This window comes from Leucoraja erinacea, chromosome 6 (assembly GCF_028641065.1).
Source record: "Leucoraja erinacea ecotype New England chromosome 6, Leri_hhj_1, whole genome shotgun sequence".
Lineage (NCBI taxonomy): Eukaryota > Metazoa > Chordata > Chondrichthyes > Rajiformes > Rajidae > Leucoraja > Leucoraja erinaceus.
This window is the reverse complement of record NC_073382.1, coordinates 54,192,448-54,212,087: the sequence shown is the minus strand read 5'-3', so window position 1 is coordinate 54,212,087 and position 19,640 is coordinate 54,192,448. Positions and strand designations below refer to the sequence as shown.

The 19,640-nt window shown below is 40.4% G+C and overlaps 1 protein-coding gene across 1 annotated transcript in view; it reads left to right on the top strand.

The window, feature by feature from the left end:
• LOC129698145 (cytoplasmic dynein 2 heavy chain 1) overlaps window positions 1-19,640 on the top strand; it is a 395,765-nt gene that overhangs the window by 25,912 nt on the left and 350,213 nt on the right. The window contains 10 exon segments of the mRNA XM_055637055.1: window positions 1,141-1,311; window positions 4,688-4,826; window positions 7,634-7,752; window positions 9,804-9,945; window positions 12,379-12,611; window positions 14,527-14,661; window positions 14,745-14,858; window positions 17,600-17,711; window positions 17,807-17,931; window positions 19,159-19,334. Of these exon segments, the coding sequence (XP_055493030.1) occupies window positions 1,141-1,311; window positions 4,688-4,826; window positions 7,634-7,752; window positions 9,804-9,945; window positions 12,379-12,611; window positions 14,527-14,661; window positions 14,745-14,858; window positions 17,600-17,711; window positions 17,807-17,931; window positions 19,159-19,334 (1,466 nt within the window).

Below are 19,640 nucleotides of genomic sequence, written 5' to 3'. Positions count from 1 at the left end.
CTTTATGACTAAATTATACCTCCATCATGCATGAATACAACAAAATCAAGTTTTATTGCCATATACTCAAGCATAGAAACATAGAAAATAGGTGCAGGAATGGGCCATTCGGCCCTTCGAGCCAGCACTGCCATTCAATATGATCATGGCTGTTCATCTAAAATCAGTACCTCTTTCCTGTTTTTTCCCCATATCCCTTGATTTTGCTGGCCCCAAGAGCTAAATGTAACTCTCTCTTGAAAACATCCAGTGAATTGGCCTCCACTGCCTTCTGTGGCAGAGAATTCCACAGATTCACAACTCTCTGCGTGAAGAAAGTTTGTCCTCATCTCATTCCTTACTGGCCTACCCTTTATTCTTAAACTGTGACCCCTGGTTCTGAACTCTCCCAACATCGGGAACATTTTTCCTGCAGTAAGTAAAAATCTAGCAGGCAAGCAGGATGCTTTCTCCAACCACCCCCATTTGGAGGCCACTATCTTCCACCGTTTCTACCCAGTGCTTGGTACTTACTTCCAGCAGCTACTGGTTGTCCTCCAGGATGCACCGAGCCACAGCTTGATCCATGTCGGTCACCTGGACGGATTCTGCACGGAGACTCTCATGGCAGCGCGCAATGCTTCTGACGCCTCCGACGGCCCAGGACTCTTGCACTGAGGCTCGCCAGCCCAGCAAACACTTGCCAGCCCAGCAAACACTCGCCAGCCTTGGCTCTCCGTCCGCATCTGTTCCCACTGCTGCTTCTGCTTCCATCCCCCCCTCAGCCCCGGCTCTCAAACACCCGTGGCCTGTGCAGTTGATATGAGTTTTGAAATTTTCGTTGATCACAGAATTTCTCACGACAGAGCGTGAGAAATTTGTGATCAGCATGAGACCGTGAGAATTTGCCGAAATGCATGCTTCTCATGCTCAATGCCTGAGAGTTGGCAGCCCTGCATTTAAGATACTTTTAGATAGGCATATGGATATGAAGGGAATGGATGGATATGGATTATGTGCAGGTAGATAAGTGATGGTCTTGGCATCATGTTCAGAGACATTCTGGGCTGAAAGGTGTGTTCTTGTGCTGTACATTTCTATGTTCTATGTTCTAATATTACTGAATGTGGTTTTAATGATTTTTATTTGTTTTAATGATAGGTTGAACCAGGAGATGCTAAGGACAAAATTCTGGTGTTCTTTAAGATGCGCCCAGATGTCATTACTGAGGAAAATTTGCACACCAATATACTTGTGTCATCAATGCTGGATTCACCCATAACTGCTTTTTATCAAGCAATACGTCAAATATTTGCACCTATACTCTTAAAGGTAATGTGTAGAAAGGAGATGCAAATGCTGGTTTATACTCCCCCCTCCCCCGCAACCACATGTTGGGGGAACAGACTCAACGGGTCTGCACTTGGTCTAGTATCTATTCAAAATGTGTGTGTGTGTGTGTGTGTGTGTGTGTGTGTGTCATTTTGCATGTGAAACGTATTTTCTCAAAAACCAGATGCAAAAACGCAGAGATTTTTACAATTTCAGTAGGGATTTAACTATTTCATAAATGCTCTCCTCTCTAGATTTGGTCAATTATTTCCCCAGATTTTGAATTAAATTGTTCACAAAACCTTAAAAACAATTAAAAAATCAAATTGCTGCATGAGTTAGTGCCACCTCACAGATGTCCAATCACAATGGGTCTCATTTACATATGTGACATCACAATGGGACAGGTGTGGGAGATTGGAACCGTCACATGATCCTACTAAAATCAAACTGCTGCATGAGCCACAGCGTCATCTCACAGATGTCTAATCACAATGGGACAGGGATGGGCGATCTCTCCCCCTCTCTTTCACAATGCCTTTGCACCTGGCCCAACTGGCTCGGCCCTGCCCCCCCACCAGCATGCCTGGTGGCCCCGCCCAGCCCTGCTCGCTGACCTCACAATGCCTTTGCACCTGGCCCTGCCCCCCAGCCTGCCTAGTGGCCCCGCCCGGCTCTGCTCCCCCAGCCTGTCTGCTGGGCCCCGCCCCCAGCTGCCAGGTTGTAGATTCCATTGGTTTTCATTGAATTTAATTTAATTATTTGTCACTTAACATCACTAATTCTTAATATTAATTTCAAAGACAGTTACATTTTTTTTTGCTGTATTCATTGACAGCTTAGATCGGACCCGCTGTGTGTGTGTGTGTGTGTGTGTGTGTGTGTGGAGGTGTGTGTGTGTGGTGTGGTGTGGAGGGGGAGGGGGGAGGAGGGGAGGGGGAGAGGAGGGGGGGGGGGGGAAGGGGGGTGGTGGTTAGTGTGTGTGTGACGCGGCAGGCTGCTCCCCTGAATTCCATAGAGCTGCCGAAAGCTTTCATGCATGAGACGCGCACGCTTAATTTCTGAACGCGTGACGCACAGTTGCATTTAGCTCTCTCTGTCTATCAAGGGGGATAGTTAGCATGTGTGTGGGGGGGGGGTAGTTAAATGTGTGTGACGCTGCATGCCGCCCCCCCAAGCCCCCCCCCACCCCCCAACCCCACGTTGGGGGACAGACCCAACGGGGCTGCCCCTGGTCTAGTATCTATTCAAACTGTGTGTGTGTGTGTGTGTGTGTGTGTGTGTGTGTGTGGATGTGTGGATGTGTGTTATTTTGCATGTGAAACGTATTTTCTCGAAAACCAGACGCAAAAAAGCGGTGATTGTTGCATTTAGGGATAGTAGGGATTTAACTTATGAGTTCAGAAATCCACCCCTTGGTCAATTATTTACCCAGATTTTGAATAAAATTGATCACAAAACTCAATTTTTAAAATATAAACGGCGCTCACCAGCTGCTGATGTCACAATGTCCAAGTGCCCACGCAGCTCGCGAAGCCCCTCCCGCCTGTGCGCCCCTCCTATCCCTTGCGCGCTCATTCCAGCTGTGGGTTTCAGAGAGTCAGAAGCCGGTGCTTCTTTGCTGTGAATGCTCGCTCCTGGGCGAACGCCTCTTGCCTTAGCTGTTTTAAAAGGCTGTTGTCAGCTGGCAGTTATCAACGGCTGCGGGCGTTGCAAGGCCGAGTTACGTCAACATTGAACTAACAATTATTCAGCAATTGTGTTTTTACAGGAAATAGCATTCATTGTTTTATGTTGCAAGTTGCCTTATTTTCACTAAATTCTGTTGTTTTTATTGGGATTTCATTGTCATGCCAGTTGTCAACCTAAAGCTACATTGCGAGACGAGGTTGAAATTATCTGGATTCTGACTTTCTGCTCAATTTTCCAAAGTATTAACAATCCCTTAAAATCTACAATAATCAGATAATTGCAAAAAAAAGTGCTACTTAGGTTAAGCATTTTGAAAGCAGATGATGATTAAAGACTAAAAAAAAAATTTTTGTGAATTTAAAATTGTACATGATCTTGAAATGCAAAAAACATTGGAAAACTCCAGGATATATGAAAAAATATATACAAGGATATCAAAAAGTAACTCCTGACTTATTGGAAGAAGCAATGAATATTGAAGCTGACTCACAAAAATTTATATCCTATTTATATAATAGTATTCTAAATATAGACCTACCATCGACAGAGGTACTTAGAGAAGAGTGGGAACGGGAATTAATGATAACAATTACGAAGGTTAAATGGGAAAAATACCTGATATATATTCACAAATGTTCAATTAATGTAAGACATAATCTAATTCAATTTAAAATTGTACATAGATTATATTATTCAAAAACAAGATTGAACAAATTTTATCCAAATATATCCGCCACTTGTGATAAATGTCTAGCCCAAAAGGCAACTATAACACACTCCTTAGTTTCCTGCATAAAACATTATAGATTTTGGAATGATATTTTTGAAATATTTACAAAATTATTCAAGACAAGAATGGAACCTAACACTGAAATGATTATATATTTGGTGTAATGGAGCAGATATGGAGGAATAAATTGAACGTTTCTCAAAATCTATTCCTTAACTATGGTTTAATAATAGAAAAAAAATTAATACTTAAATTTTGGAAGGGTACATCAGGATAATACCAACGCTTATGCCCCCGGGGTGGATTGCAAGTATGTTGGACACCGCTGCATCTTGAGGAAATGCGATTCGGAGACTCCTAATGGATGAAATCAGACCAATTCATATTGCGGACGAGCGGAGGGTTGGTCTCCATTCGTGGTCTTTTTTGGAATCATATGGTGCAACACAAGGTTGGAAGAAAAATAAACTGTTTCAGGACTGAACGGACGAGGGTTGGTCAAGTGGTTATAAAGGTAATGATCGCCGAACACCCAGCAGATCTTTTGAGACCAAGCGGAGGTTTTTCGCCGAACACCTTCCGCAATATTTTCACTCCCGGTTTCTCTCTCAACTTTCTTCACTTTACCTCTCGTCCTTCTCCTTTCTTCACACACAGCACCTCATATATGGGGATTCTGCACCCCGGGGGCATAAACATCGAATTCTATCCTTTACTATCTAACTTCTTTTTCTTATTCTCATCTTTTTTCAATGTAACAAAAAAAAAGAAGTTGTACATAAAATGCATTATGAAAATATATATTAGTCACCTTGGTGCCATATGACTGTACTTACTTCTAATAAAATAAAATATTTAAAAAAAACAAAAAACTCCAGGATATTGAATTTATTTTAAAGTTCAAATTACTGGCAGAGTTTTTATGGTTAATATGTTTTCTGATTTTATTTTTAGGATGAGAAATGGAGTAAGAGTTTTGACCCGAAACTTCAAAATTTATTGACTCAGCTTGAAGCAGGTTTAGGCGCCATTGTCAGGCACTCGGATCCTTCTCATAGTGGAACAAAATTTGGAGGGGAAGAGGACACTTCAGGTTTGGAACTTAATGCTGGAATATAATAAATTTAAAGAGTCTACAGTTTTATTTTCCCTTCCAGTTCCTCTTCCCATTCACCATTTTCATGGTGTCAAGAACTAAGACATAGACATCTGCATGAATGTTGTCAATATTATCTAGACATTTCAAAATTTGATTTAAGCAGGAAACAAGTGCAGGAAGAAATCTTTCCATCTATAGTCTTTATCCCATCTACATCTGAAGCTGAAGTAGAAAAAGAATTATTCCTCCCACGATTAAGGGCGGCACCATGGTGCAGCTCGGATCCTTCTCATAGTGGAACAAAATTTGGAGGTAGACACTTCAGTTGATGCCTATAAGCGCCAGACACCAGTTTTATTTTTTCCAGTTCCTGACTATTTTCATGGTGGCATGAATGTTGTCCGTCTAGACATTTGTGGAGTTTGTACATTCTCATCTACATGTGAAGCCCGTGGAGAATTTTCTCGCCAGTGTGCTTCGTTATCCTCCCAGACACCTCCAAAGACATAGACTATGGGTTTGTAGGGTTATTGGCTTCTCCAGGTGCTTCGTTATATTCCAAAATTACAGGTTTGTCCCTATTGGCTTGTAATATTGTAAATTGTCCCTAGTTCAAGTTCAAGTTCAAGTTTATTGTCATGTGTCCCTGATAGGACAATGAAATTCTTGCTTTGCTTCAGCACACAGAACATAATAGGCATTGACTACAAAACACATGAATAAATAAACTGATAAAGTGCAAATAACAAATAATGGGTTATTAATGTTCAGAGTTTTGGCCGAGCCAGGTTTAATAGCCAGATGGCTGTGGAGAAGTAGCTATTCCTGAACCTGGCCGTTGCAGTCTTCAGGCTCCTGTACCTTCTACCTGAAGGTAGCAGGGAGATGAGTGTGTGTAGGATTGTGTTAGTGTGCGGGGATTACTAGTCGGCATGGGCTCGGTGGGCCGATGGGCTTGTTTCTATGCTGTATCTCTAAACTAAACTAAATTATTTAGATTAATGTCCTGTTGATATAATTTTAGTCTTTTGTAAACTTTGTTTGTGAATATCAAATCAAATATTCGTTTCTTACGTGAGGGTGATCAAACCTTGGGAGAAAATGTAATTTTCTTTCCATTTTTCTTGTTGATTTGATGAAAGAAAAAGGATTTGTATGATTTTGTTTGGCTAGCTGGAGTATACCAAAACTGAGATTGGCTGGATAAGAATTAAATGGGTGAAAATTGTAAACACAAAGAGTGGTCAGGTTCTAAGATAGGACAGACCCGACTGAATACTTTTATTGGCAGGGAGTATTATTTATAATGCATTATCACATTAACAAAAAATCACCGGATAAACACAGGGAGTTGCTGTTCGGAGAATTGTTGGTATGTTTTTCAGATTTATCATTGCTCAAATTGGCCATAACCATCTTAGTTTATGCACAAGAAAAATCATCGGTTTATGTGTTCGACTAAGGGATGTTAGAAAAATATTCAAAAAATCATTCAAAAAATGTCAAAGATATTAAGAGTCAAGATTTTGTTTTGAAACAAAAAACTCAGCTACTGGTCAATACACAAAATGACACAAAGTGCTGGAGTAACTCAGCGGGTCAGGCAACATACTTGGAAAATGTGGATAGGTGACGTTTTGGGTCGGTATATTGTCTGTCTGTGAGGTATATTGCCTGTGTTATAAATATTACTTGCACATTTGGAGTATGGGGAAACGCAATTTCATCCAATTTATTTGAATTGACAATAAAGTTTACTTTGAAGTTTGAACTTTTGAGACCTTTCTTCAGACTGATTGTCAGAGGGAGAAGAAAGATGGAATAGGGGACAGAAGGACAAACTGGCAGGTAATAGGTCGATATAGGTGAAGAGGTGTATGATAAGCAGATGGTTGGAACAAAGCCCAAAGATAAGAAAGGAAGGAAGGTGCCAGAGGGAGAAATTAGTGGGGGTGGGGCGGGAGGAGAGAGGGAGTGGAGGGGAGAAATAGTAAATGCAAAGTGGTTGGGGGAGAAGGGAGGGGCGTGTGTGTGATAAGTTACCTAAAAATGGAGAATTCAATGTTCAAAGAAATAACATTTCTTTGGCAACGTGCAAATAGATCTGAAGGCATTCAGATGGCCAGGATGAGCAAGAGGTGAAGACTTGATGCAGATATTATGTTAATAGATTTTATGGCTAAATTGTATAGTGTCCCCTATCATATTCACAAAAGATTCCAGCTAGTTTCTGCTAGAAGATAGACACACAATGCTGAAGTAACTCAGTGGGACAGGCAGCGTCTCTGGAGAGAAGGAATGGGAATCTATCTTTGGTGTAAATGAGCATCTGCAGTTCCTTCCCACATAATATCTGCTGGAAACTTGTAAATTATTCTTATGTATGATGCAAAAGAGAAATATACATAATCTGAAATAAAACACCTTCCATGGTAGAGCAGTGGCTAGCATCAGTGCAATGAAATATACAAGATTTATAAACCCTAGACAAAAGGACTGGAGAGACTGGGTTGATAGCAAAGATGGAGATTTGGTTGGTGTTTACTGAGCTGACACTGAGAAAGATTTGCTCCAATGTCTCACACAAGTCTCATGATTATTATTTTTAGATTGGTGTTTTATGTTCTTCTTGTTTCCTGAATGTTTACATGAAGAAACAGCTCTGAATTGAGAAAGTCTGTTCCTATTTCTGAATCAACTATTCTGCCATATCTCTAGCTTTGTGTCGCTTTCTGTACTATTTAAAGCACATATAATGTAACCATCAGTACTATGCAAACATTATTTTTCTGTTTTGAAAGGAATTCTGGAACCTAGCGATGAATTTCAGTTCTGGGCAGAAGTTGCTGCAATCAATAGTAAAACAGATAAAAGCGAAAGAGCCCAGTATTTTGAAGAACTGTTTAAAACAATTTCACAGGTTTGTTTACGAACACAAGATTTTTCAGGCTGAGTTATCAGTTAAAAAGCTGCCTATTTTTTCTACTTTGATTTAATTCTAATGAAACTCCCAACTTGAATAATTGTAATAACAAAGTAATTGTTTTTGAGCACACACGGTTTGGCAAAATGCTGGATAAATTGTATAATGTTGGATTCCTTTTTATTTTACCTGGTATGTTGAAATTCTTTATCTGAATGTGAAGTTTGGACCAGGCTTGGTATTTATAGTCATAGTGTCAAACAGAATAGAAACAGGTTCTTCAGCCGACCATGTGCATTCCAACCATTGTACATCCCATTTTAGCTACACTAATCGCATTTTCTAGTGTTCATCTAAATATGCTACTTAAAAGTCTCTAGCACCCCCTCATGTAGTATATTCCAGTTTTGTTCCATGCTCTGGCTGAAAACATTCTTGTTGAGTCATAGAGCCAGAAAGCGTGGAAACAAGCCCTTCAGACCTACTTGCCCACACTGACCAACATGTCCCATCTACACTAGCCCCATCTGCCTGTGTTTTGGCCATATCGCTCAAAACCTATTCTATCCATGTGCCTATCCAAACGTTTCATAAATGGTACGATAGATATACCAGCCTCAACTACGTCCTCTGGTAGCTCACTCCATACACACACCTCCCTTTGTGTAAAAAAAACGTACCCCTTAGGTTCCTATTAATTCTATCCCCCTTCACCTTAAACCAATGTCCTCTGGTTCTCGATCCCCCTACTCTGGGCAAGAGACTGTGTGTTTACCCAATCTATTCCTCTCCTCTAGATTCCCTCTAGCTCTCCTACCCCTAATCTTAAACTTGTGCTCTGTGTTTGTAGACACATCTGCCAAGGGGAAATGTTTCTTACTATCTACCCTATCAATATCCTTCGTAACTTTGTACACCTCAGTCAGGTCCCCATCAGCTTTCTCTGCTGTAAAGAAAACAAACCCAGCCTCTCTAGTTTTTACCTCGTAGTTGAAACTTTACAATTGAGGCAATATCCTGGTGAATCTTCTCTGCGACTTCTCCAGTGCGATCACATTATTTTTATACTGTGGCAATCATAACTGCACCCCATGCTCCAGCTCTGGCATAATTAATATTTCGTATAATCGTACCATATCCTTCATGATCTTATATGTTAAGCCTAAGCTAATGAAATCCATCAAATCATATGTTTAAAAAAAAAACACAAGGGCATAGTATTAAGGTGAGAAGTGCACAGTTTATATGAGATATGCGGGGCACGTTTTTTTATACAGAAGCTGGTGAGTGCCTGGAATGTGCTGCCCTGCGTGATGCTGAGGCAGATACAATAGTGGCATTTAAAACTCTTTTGGATGGGCATATGGATATGCAGGAAATTGAGGTTTATGGATTATGTGGTTGATAAGAGATGGTCTTGGTATCATGTTCGATACAAATATTGTGGATCGAAGGGCCTGCTCTTTTACTGTAATGTTCTATATTCTACCTTCTAACCGCCTTTGCTGCTGCTTTTAGGGATCCTTGTGCATGTACATCAAGGCCACTCTATTTCTCAGTCTCCTACCATTCACTGTGTATATCCCATCCTTACTGGTTCTCCTAAAGTGCATTAATCTCACAATTTTCAGGTTTAAATTTCATCTGCTGCTGCTCTTTCCATTTTACCAACTCATCAACATTATTTTTAGCCATAGACTACTCTCTTCCTTATCAACAATATCATGGATATTGGCAATATCTGCTAGCTAATTAATCACACCTCATCCATTTTCTTTCAACTACTGATCCCTGTGGTATACCGCTTGTCAAAGGCTTACAAATGCAAAGGCAATTATCATCCATCATTCACTTCTTCCCATCACCAGGCTAGTTTCAGATCCAAATCATCCTGAGTTAATGGGATGTCTCCTGGGCAACATGAATATTTCCTTCCATTAGCTGCTCATCTCCCTTGCTTCTGATTTGGTACACCGTGAAGGCAGCACTGAAAATTTCAAACTATTGAAATAATTTTATTTAACATTTTCACTTTTTTTTCTTGCTAGTACAACAATTTGGATGCTCTGTCTTTGGCTGATGTGGTGGATTTGGTTGAGACTACTCGTGATACTGTGGATGATGTTTGGAGGCAAACTGACCATGATTTTTATCCAGAGTCACGCATGCGCCATCTATTAGATGTCATAGGTACTGTCCTTGGATGAAGTAAATAGCAGTTTGCTCAAGCAACTGTTTATAGAACTGTATTGATATCTGCATTTTAGTTTTTTATTTGTAATGTAGAATCATTTAAAAATGCTATCTAAGATTCTATCTAAGATCTAGATTTTGATAAATATTCCTATTTATATTCATTTCAACGTAGAAGAAATTTTTCAAATTGCCCTTATTTCCTTCCATCTCCATGATAGGCTTTGCATTGCCAAAACAATATTAATGTAGATTGATGAAATACAGTTTAGATGTGGTATGGCTATCAGCTTTCATATTTCATAAGCTTGTTACATGCTAAAATATGATTATGAATACAAGTCCACCACCGACTTTCTGGCAACTGGTGGTCCAGCCCCTCTTTAATTTGGCCAAAATCCCCCCCTCTGAAGTCCGCACCTAGGCCAGATGAGGCAAATGTGTAATTTGCCCCGTCAATAGGCCGGAACTGACGGATCTATTCCCATAGCTGGTCTCCGTGGCCAATCGCTGGGTCACATTTGCCAATTACGGCCCAGGCTCAGGAACTCCGGCCGGCAGATCCGTTCCCATAACTCACCCGCAACTGACTCTGCGGGCCGGTATCTCACCCCCTCAAGGTTTGTGACCTCTGTTGGACCGACGAAACGGATAATCCAGAAAGGCTCTGGAACCAATGTACCAGTATCTGCAACATTATCATTTTGTTATGAAACTGCTGCCTAATTTAGTAAGAATGGGGTTAGGGTGGGTTAAGATGGGCATGATTAGTCCTGAATTAAATGTTAAATATTGAGCATTTGTACATATTATTCTGATACTTATTTAATATCGTATACTGAAATAACAGTGTCCCATCATTGTTGTGTGTACCAGAGATTTAATTTGCTGTACGACTGCCCAATGAATCCGTATTTCCAGTTCCAACAGCAATCACATTATCTAACATCTGATGCTTAATCAGGTTAAAAACTGTAAAGGATGTAATACTTGCTTAAGAGTAGCTTGGAAAATTCCTTTGTTTACCAGTTCACTTGTCTGTTCCTGTTTACGCCACCCAAGCATGTCTTTTGTTATTCATGAGGCTTTACCATCCTCTTATAGCTTGCATCACCGTCAATTTTGCCATTACTCCAAATGGTGCAAGTCTGTATTTGGCTTAGAGTGGAGACATGGATGGATTGTGTTGTGTAGAATGCTTGCCTTCATAGGCTGAGACGTAGAGTATAAGCACCAGGACTTCCATGTTTTAGCTGTATTGCTTAGATCACATTAGGAGGGTTGTGTACAGTTTTGGTCATCACACTATAGGAAGGATGTGGTAGCAATATAGAAAGTGCAGAAGAAATTCACTAGGTTCTTGTTAGGAGTGGAGGACTATAGTTCTATCGGATAGCTGTATCCTCACTGAAACATATGATGCTGAGAGATGATCTAATAGAGGTTTATAAAATTATGATGGTCATTGATCGGATAGAGAGTAAGAGTACTTTTCCCAGGGCAGTGGAGTCAGACCCAGAGGGCATGAATTTTTGTTGAGGGGAGAGAAATTTAAAATAATTCTGAGGGGTAAGTTTATTCCACACAGAGGGTAGTGGAAGGAACAGACATAGGACGTGATAGACGCAGATACAGTTACAATATCTTAATAAGTATTTGGGCAGATACTTAGATAGGAAAGCAAAGCATGCCTAAAGCAAGCAAATGGGGTTAGTGTAGATAGGCAGCATGGTCGACATGGACAAGCTTTGCTGAAAGGGCTCGTACGATTCAATTATGATATATTCTTCAGTCTAGTGCTGTGCATATCCTGTAAACAAACAACTTACTAGTTCATGTTGAAATATGCTAAATATTGGCAACATTGTGTTATGGTCAATCAAATAATGGTATTTTGCCTTTGCTAAATTCACAAATCACTACCATAAGTGAATAAATAAGCACACAATTAATTTATTTCTCACTGGCTTTTCTTAATGCATGAGCTAATGATGCAGATTGGCATTACGGAAAATCACAATGCAGATTATGGTTCAGGGACACAACCCCCCTACTTTCTGTAACGTGGGTGTTGCCCATACTTCAACACTTGGATGTTTCTGGGGAATGTAACAATTTTTCACCATTTAAAAATAACAAAACTACGAAATATCCATTCTGTTTATTTATTTATTAGAATGTTGACATCTTTGGCAAAGCCAGCATCTATTGCCCTTGCGGAGATAGGGGTGAGCCATCTTATTGAGCCTTTGTTAGTTAGGGAGCTCCAGGATTTAGACTCAGTGATCATGAAGGACCGTTATTATATGTCCAAGTTGCAATGGCATGTGGATCAGCAGGAAACATGTAAGCGGTGAGGTTTCCATGCACTTGCTGACAGTGGTTGTGGGTTTGGGATAATATAAATATTCCATGTTTTCTTTTCTCCAGGAAATGCCTTGGGTAGATTTGTGCAGAAAACTCTAATGCAGTTAAACTTGTGGGGAGATCCGTTCCACATTGTGAAGGAAAGCCTCAGGTCTGGCATAACCATTTGTGAACAATGGGTGTCAGCGTGTGATCACCTGACTGCACAGCTCTGGCGAAGATATACTCCTCATCAATGGAAAAGTGAGAAATATTATCCAGAATTGTTGGGTAAACTTGCCAAACGACTTGAGGAGGTACTGTCATAATTTTTTTTAGTTTTCTTCATTGCTTATGAAAATAGTATAATTTTGCTATTAATCTTGTCTATTGCTATTGGAGGAAACCACTATACATAATATTTAAATTAGCAATAGCAATGTGATACTGCAAATGTAAGCCTAGAAATTGCTTTACAATAGATAACTGTGTAACATTGTACACTTTCACCGTAGTGTGTTCTATTGTTCCAATGGATGTTCACAGCTTCTGAGCCAATGTACTTTGCTGGAAGAGAAGCTGAACGCTTTGTTACCCAGAAGGGATTTCAGTGCAGAATTTCTTGAGATTCATCGTTGGGGATTACTACAAAAAGGAGTAAACTTGTTTGGAAAATGGAATATTGGTTGCATTGTTGTAAAATCCACCTGTTGGATCTGCTAGCCAAAGAAAAAAAATTAATAACAAACAAATTTAGCACGTTGGAATTGCCTTTAGCATCGTAGATGTATTAAAGTTTGTGTAATAACAGTGTATATTAATAGTAAGATTAAACGAGAACTTACCAGTTTGAAGTTTGATCTGTATTTTATGAGGAGTTACGATGAGGGATTACGTGAAGAACCCGCTCAGTGCGCAGGCGCGGCATACTTCCAAGCAGCGGTGTGGAATCACAGATAGACACAGTTATTGAAATAAACATAGTAAGACAAGGATACATCAGTTTATCAGTTTGATCCATATTATTGAGGGTGGGAGCGGAGGGCACGTAATCCCTCATCGTAACTCCTCATAAAATACAGATCAAACCTCAAACTGGTAAGTTCTCGTTTAATCTTACTATTTTACTTCGGAGTCACGTGAGTGACTACGTGAAGACTTCAAAGCTCTGTGATTTCAAACCGTGTAACAGTTCATACTTCACTCGCTGCCGAAGTCATTCGAGGGAGGAAGTATGTTATCGTAATCAACCATGAATCTGTTTGTAAAAACAATAATGGTGTTATTAACAACAACAAGACCAATTGCTCCCCCGGGCTTAAATTATATATTTTTTGCAGATTCTTTTTCTGCAAACGATACAGGTTCTGTCAGTGGTTTGTTATAAAAGTTTGGAACGTATACTCCCTAGACCACCCTGCAGTCGCCAGGATGTGGTCCATAGGCTCGTCCATCCTCTTAGTTACTGACGTGGAAGCTGTCCTGGTGGAATAAGATTTTATACACGTTAATATTTACTCCAGCAACTCCCAGTACCTGCTTGAGCCACAAGAGATAGTTTAGCTCGTCACCCAACCATGCCGCACCTGCGCACTGAGCGGGTTCTTCACGTAGTCACTCACGTGACTCCGAAGTAAAATTAAACCTTTCAATATAGAAGGCTGTTTATTGTAATATTTTTATGTGGATTTATCCTAAATGTTCCATCAATCAATTTAAAATACACAGAATTTGATTGTTTTGTTGCTGGCTATTTAACCCAGTCAGTGTAAAAGCCATATAAGCAAATACGCCATATAAGCAAATGGACCTAAATTTACTTGCATTGTTCGAAGATCCCTTTATCCACTTTTCTTTCATCAACTATCCTATCTTGGTCAAATCCGTATTGTTCAACATTATAATATAGTTCTTATTTTTCTATTTAGTCGCTAAGATTTTCACACTTTAACTGACTGTAGTTGAAGCAAAATACTATTTGTCCATTCAGTGTTAGAATGAATGAATGGAAAGCTTCAAAATCTGGGGTGGAAAAATACCTCTAATAGTTTTGCTACATAGAGGATACATGTAATTGAGTTTGGTTGCTGATTAAAACTTGTAGTTCTATGTATTCTGGGTTGGATGCAAACTAATTCTCTGCCTGACTTATAAAAACCTTATAAAAAGTAAATTGCTGAATCAAAAGAAAATTTACTTCCCTGTAAACTATTTACTTCAATTGTTTTGCAGATTCAAAATAGTAGAACAGTTCACGAGAAGCTTATGCGGCTGTTGCCTGCTGGAGAACAGCAATTGCTTCACAACGCCCATGTTTTTGAGCCCTTTGCTGGACTGAATCCCGTTCAATATAATCCTTACACTGAGGTTTGTTGTACTTTACCTTTTGATTTGTGTATGCTCGATACTTAATAATTACCCGAATAAATATGAATTTCTCAATTTTCCAGCCACTCTGGAGAGCTGCCGTAGCCCAGTTTGAGCGCTTAATATCTCCTTCGGAACAGAAGGTTGCAAGTAAACTGAAAGTTTCCATTGTGGAAGTGCAAGATAATCCCCAACAGGTAAAATAGTAATGCGTGGTCCTAATTGTATCTAGAGTCATGGTCATACAGTGTCGAAACAGGCCCTCTGGCCCAACTTGCCCACACTGCCCAACATGCCCAATCTACACTAGTCCCACCTACCTGCATTTGGCCCATAACCCTCTAAACCTGTCCTATCCATGTACCTGCCCAAAGTTTTTTAAACATTGTGATAGTATCTGCTCACCTACTTCCTCCGGCAGCTCACTCCATATACCTGCCGCCCTTCGTGTAAAAAATTGTCCCTCACATTCCAATTAAATCTTTCCCCCTTCGCCTTAAACCTAACTCCTCAGGTTCTTGATTCTCCTACCCTGGGTAAAAGACTGTGCATTTGCTCTATCTATTCCTCTCATGATCTTCTACACCTCAATAAGATCACTCCTCATCCTCCCGCGCTGCAAGGAATACTATCCTAGCCTGCTCACCCTCTCCCTATAGCCAAAGCCCCGAGTCCTGGCAACACCCTCATAAATCTTCTGTGTACCCTTTCCAGTTTAACACCATTGTTCCTATAACAGGGTGACCATCACTTCAATCTTTTACATTTATTTACCTATCCAATTTATTGTTCACACGAAAGTCTGAAATCTTACCTTAATTTTCATAATTGTGCATGTTAAGAAGTTTTGCACTATCTGACCTTTCCGTCTGTAGTGGCAGCGCTGCCTTAGCAGCTGCGGCTCGCCTGCAGTCCGTCTGTTTTTTCTTTTTTTTGTTGTTTTCTTGTCCTGTTTTAGTTGGTTAATTTTAGTTATTAGGTTGCGTATGTGTGGGGGGTGGGAGAAACTTGTTTTAGTCTCTTCCTTCGGGAGAATGCAACCTTTTCTTGTCGTATCCCCCATCTCCATCTACGTCTGCGCTAAGGCCTAATGGCGGAGCTGGCGGCCTCCAACTGGGACCGACCTTGAGGCTCCGGAGGCAGAGCCAGCCAGGACTTACCAGTGTGAGGCTGGCCGACTTCGGGGCTGTGGCGCCGTTCCGGCGGCCCGATTTTGGGGCTGGGGCGACCGTTCTGGCAGCGGCCCGACTTCAGGGCTATGGTGGCGTTCCAGCGGCCCGACTTCAGGGCTGTGGCGGCGTTCCGGCGCCCTGACTTCGGGGCTGTGGCGGCGTTCCGGCGGCAGCTACCCGACTTCGGAGCCTCGGACGCTCGGCCGCAGGCCAGTGGACGACATCATCGGGAGCTCGCAGGTCACAGGTTGGTGACCTGTTTTTCCGGAGCTCCCGCAACAACCGCTTTGTCCGCTGGACTGGAGGGCGGCAGCTTCCGCAGCTTCGACCACCCCTGGCCGCGGAGTTTCAACCGGCCCGTTCGCGGAGCTCGGATTCAGCCGCGGGACTGATTTACTTACCATCACCCGGTGGGGTCACAATATCGGAAGCCTGGATTGCCTCGGCGCAGAGGGAGAACAAGGAGGGAAGAGACAAAGACTTTAAGACTTTTGCCTTCCATCACAGTGAGGAGGTGCCTGGTGAACTCACAGTGGTGGATGTTAAATTTGTGTTTATTGTGTGTTTTTGTTATTTCATTATATGTATGACTGCAAGGCATGAAATTTCGTTCAGACCGGAAGGTCTGAATGACCATAAAGGATATTTTACTTTACATACTTTTTAGTCTCCTGCACTGTTGCTATGAGACCCCTGTGCGTGTTTGAAGAATATTATCACCTCTTCCATCTGGGTTTAACAGAATTTTCAGGACTCAATCTTACAGGCAACAACTGTAGATAATTCTTTCTGTCTGTATTGGAACGGTCCATTTCTGCCAATTTTTCTCTTCTTTGTTTGTAAAGTCTGGCCTGCTTGCCCTGTCCCATTGTCCCGTGTCCAATTAGCAACACATTACGCAGGCAAGGAAGCACAATCTGTCATTTAATTACCGTGTTAATCCATTTGGCCTCACCCAATCAAAGATCCATCCCTCCCTCACCTTGCCTGCTACTGAAAGCCGACTTGTTTTCTCTCTGGAGACATAAGAAACTGCAGATTCTGAAATATTGAGCAGTAAAATAATGATTTCCTCAATCTCTTAGATTCTTTCAACTCAGTTGTTAATTTGTTTTCTTCTTTTATTTCCCTTTCAAATTAATTTTTATTCATTTTTATTTTGCTATTTTGTAATCAACTATTTTCGTCCATTCCAGTTAGTATCTAACCTATTTCATCCCCTATCTAGTTGGATATTAAACATGGTTTTATAATTACTCACCAAGTCTGACTATTCGATGTTATTCTTCAATGGGATTCCTCACTGTAAAGGGTGAGAAATTGCCACAACTGTTGGGAAATTGTTGGCACGTCTGGGACTAACTCATCCACTTATGCAGAGAAATCTGAAACTTGATGAGACTATTTTGGGCAAATATTGCTGTGATGTGGAATTGTTGGCATGGAATTATTGATTTCGTGCTCATCTTTCATGCTAATTTTTTCCCTACCGTTTGGAGCTTTGTAAGATACCATATAAAGCAAGAAACTTTCTAAAAATAAATATTTTGGATTCTCAGCACTTTTCTTGTCAATATCAAACTCTTAAGCATGAGTCTTCAGCAAACTTGCCTTTCCTCCTTCTTTCCTAATTTCTCTCTTTCTCTCTCTCTCACTAACTGATTGACTGACAGACTGACAGACTGACTCACACACACGTATACACACACCTAGCTAACTGCAAAACCTATCATGTATCCTTTTAGAACTTGTATTTTTTTTTCAAGCTCCTGCAGGCATTTCAAAAATACCAAGAACTCGTCAAAAGGCCAAGTATCAGCAAGGAACTACTTTCAGAGCGTGAAATGTTGGTGGCAAAACTTGCAGAATACATCAAAGGTAAGGGAAGCACAAGCATTTCTGAAAATACAATAATTTACATCAATTAATAAACAGATTATTGTTGCCTTCATTGATGATACTGTTTGAATTAGGCATCCACACTGATTTTGAGAATCGGCGATGTGGCATTCCTGGAGAACCTTCCGGGCCCCTCTCAGGCAAGAATCTCCCTGAGGTTGTCAATAATATTGTTTGGGTTAGACAACTGGAATTAAAGGTAATTATTTATTTAGTAAATGTCTTCTTTTTTCCCCCAAAATTTTGTGTTTGAAATCGTGAAATAAGAAAGAGGAAAGGAATAGCTATTTACTTTTGGTATTTGGAGTTTAGCAACCTTGGCAATATAACTCCTATTGCACTGTTACAAAATAAAACAACAGGAATATTATCTCCACTATCCTGGCCATTCTTCTTCCCTCAATCGACATTTTTAAATGTAGAAACAAAGAACTGCAGATGCTAGTTTAAACCAAAGATAGACTCAATGTGTTGGAGTAACTCAGCGGGTCAGGCAGCATCTCTGGAGATGAAAGGATGGATGATGTTTCAGGTCAGGACCCATCTTCAGACTTTCTTCTGAAGAAGGATCCCGACCTGAAATGTCACCCATCCTTTTTCTCCAGAGATGCTTCCTGACCTGCTGAGTTACTCCAGTACTTTGGGTCTAACATTTTTTAATTGATTATTTGATCATTATTACAATGCTCTGTATGGAAACAGTTCTTGTGCAAATTGTCAACCAGAACGCCAAAAATATTTAATGAGAACACTTTGTAATGTTCTGAAAGAGATGTGAAGAACACAATATTAAAAGCAAGTCTATCTTTCAATCTTCAGTCAATGTTTTTGTTGCTTTGTTTTTTATTTGCCCTCATTGTCAAATGGAAACATTTTTGAAGATGATTTTGGATCTTACTGTGATGGAATAAACGTACCAAGTTTCAATTGATCTAAACCGTAAACTAATTCACTTATTTCTTGTTTGTTTAATGAAAAATAGAGGCTAAATAATGATTCCTTACATTAGAATTAACTGGGGAATTTATCGATCAAGTGAATTCATTGCAAAATGCTACCAATGCAAACTTTAGTTTAAGCAATTTTGTGCACTTTGTTTGGTGGGATTTTATTTCGCCATGTATCACTATCTTCAAACAATGAGAGGGAACCAGTTTATACAAGTATTGGTGCAAGAACACAGAACCAGTATTTGATTCAGATATGCGATCCAGTTGTAATAGATTTCCTGAAAATTGCTTTTACATAGCTGGTGATATCTTCTTTATTATGAGTTTTCAACAAGCAGCAGGCAACAACTTCTGTTTATTCTTCCACATTGGAGTGGCGGCTGGTGGAAGAGTTGTACAGGGAAGATGATAAAATTTAAACTGGGAATAAGTAGGCAAGTTACATTACTAACATTAATGGTATGCCCTTCTTTCAGGCTGCAGATACCATGAAGGTTGCTGAGAGTTTGCTGCATGACTTGTCAGGATTTCAATCATTTTGGCGAAATTGTAATGAACTTCTGGATCAGTTGAGGACCTATGAGCAAGAACAGTTTGATGACTGGTCAAGGGAAATCCAGTCATCTGTATCAGATCCCAAAGCTGGTGTCAGGTATCTAAATGTGTTATGTGTTATGCATAAAGACAATTAGGAACAACAGACTATTTTTTTTAAATGCATTTTTTTTCCCTTGCTGGCAAAGCCAAATTGCACGGTGGCACAGTGGTAGAATTGCTGCCTTACAGCAGTAGATTTGCTGCCTTACAGCGCTAGATACCCAGGTTCAATCCTGACCTGTTCATCGGGAGAGACATGGAGAACAGGGGAGAGAAAAGACTTTGCCTTCCATCACAGTGGGTTCACTGTGATGGATGTTTGTGTGAATTAAATTGTGTGTATGTCTGTAGGAAATTGTCT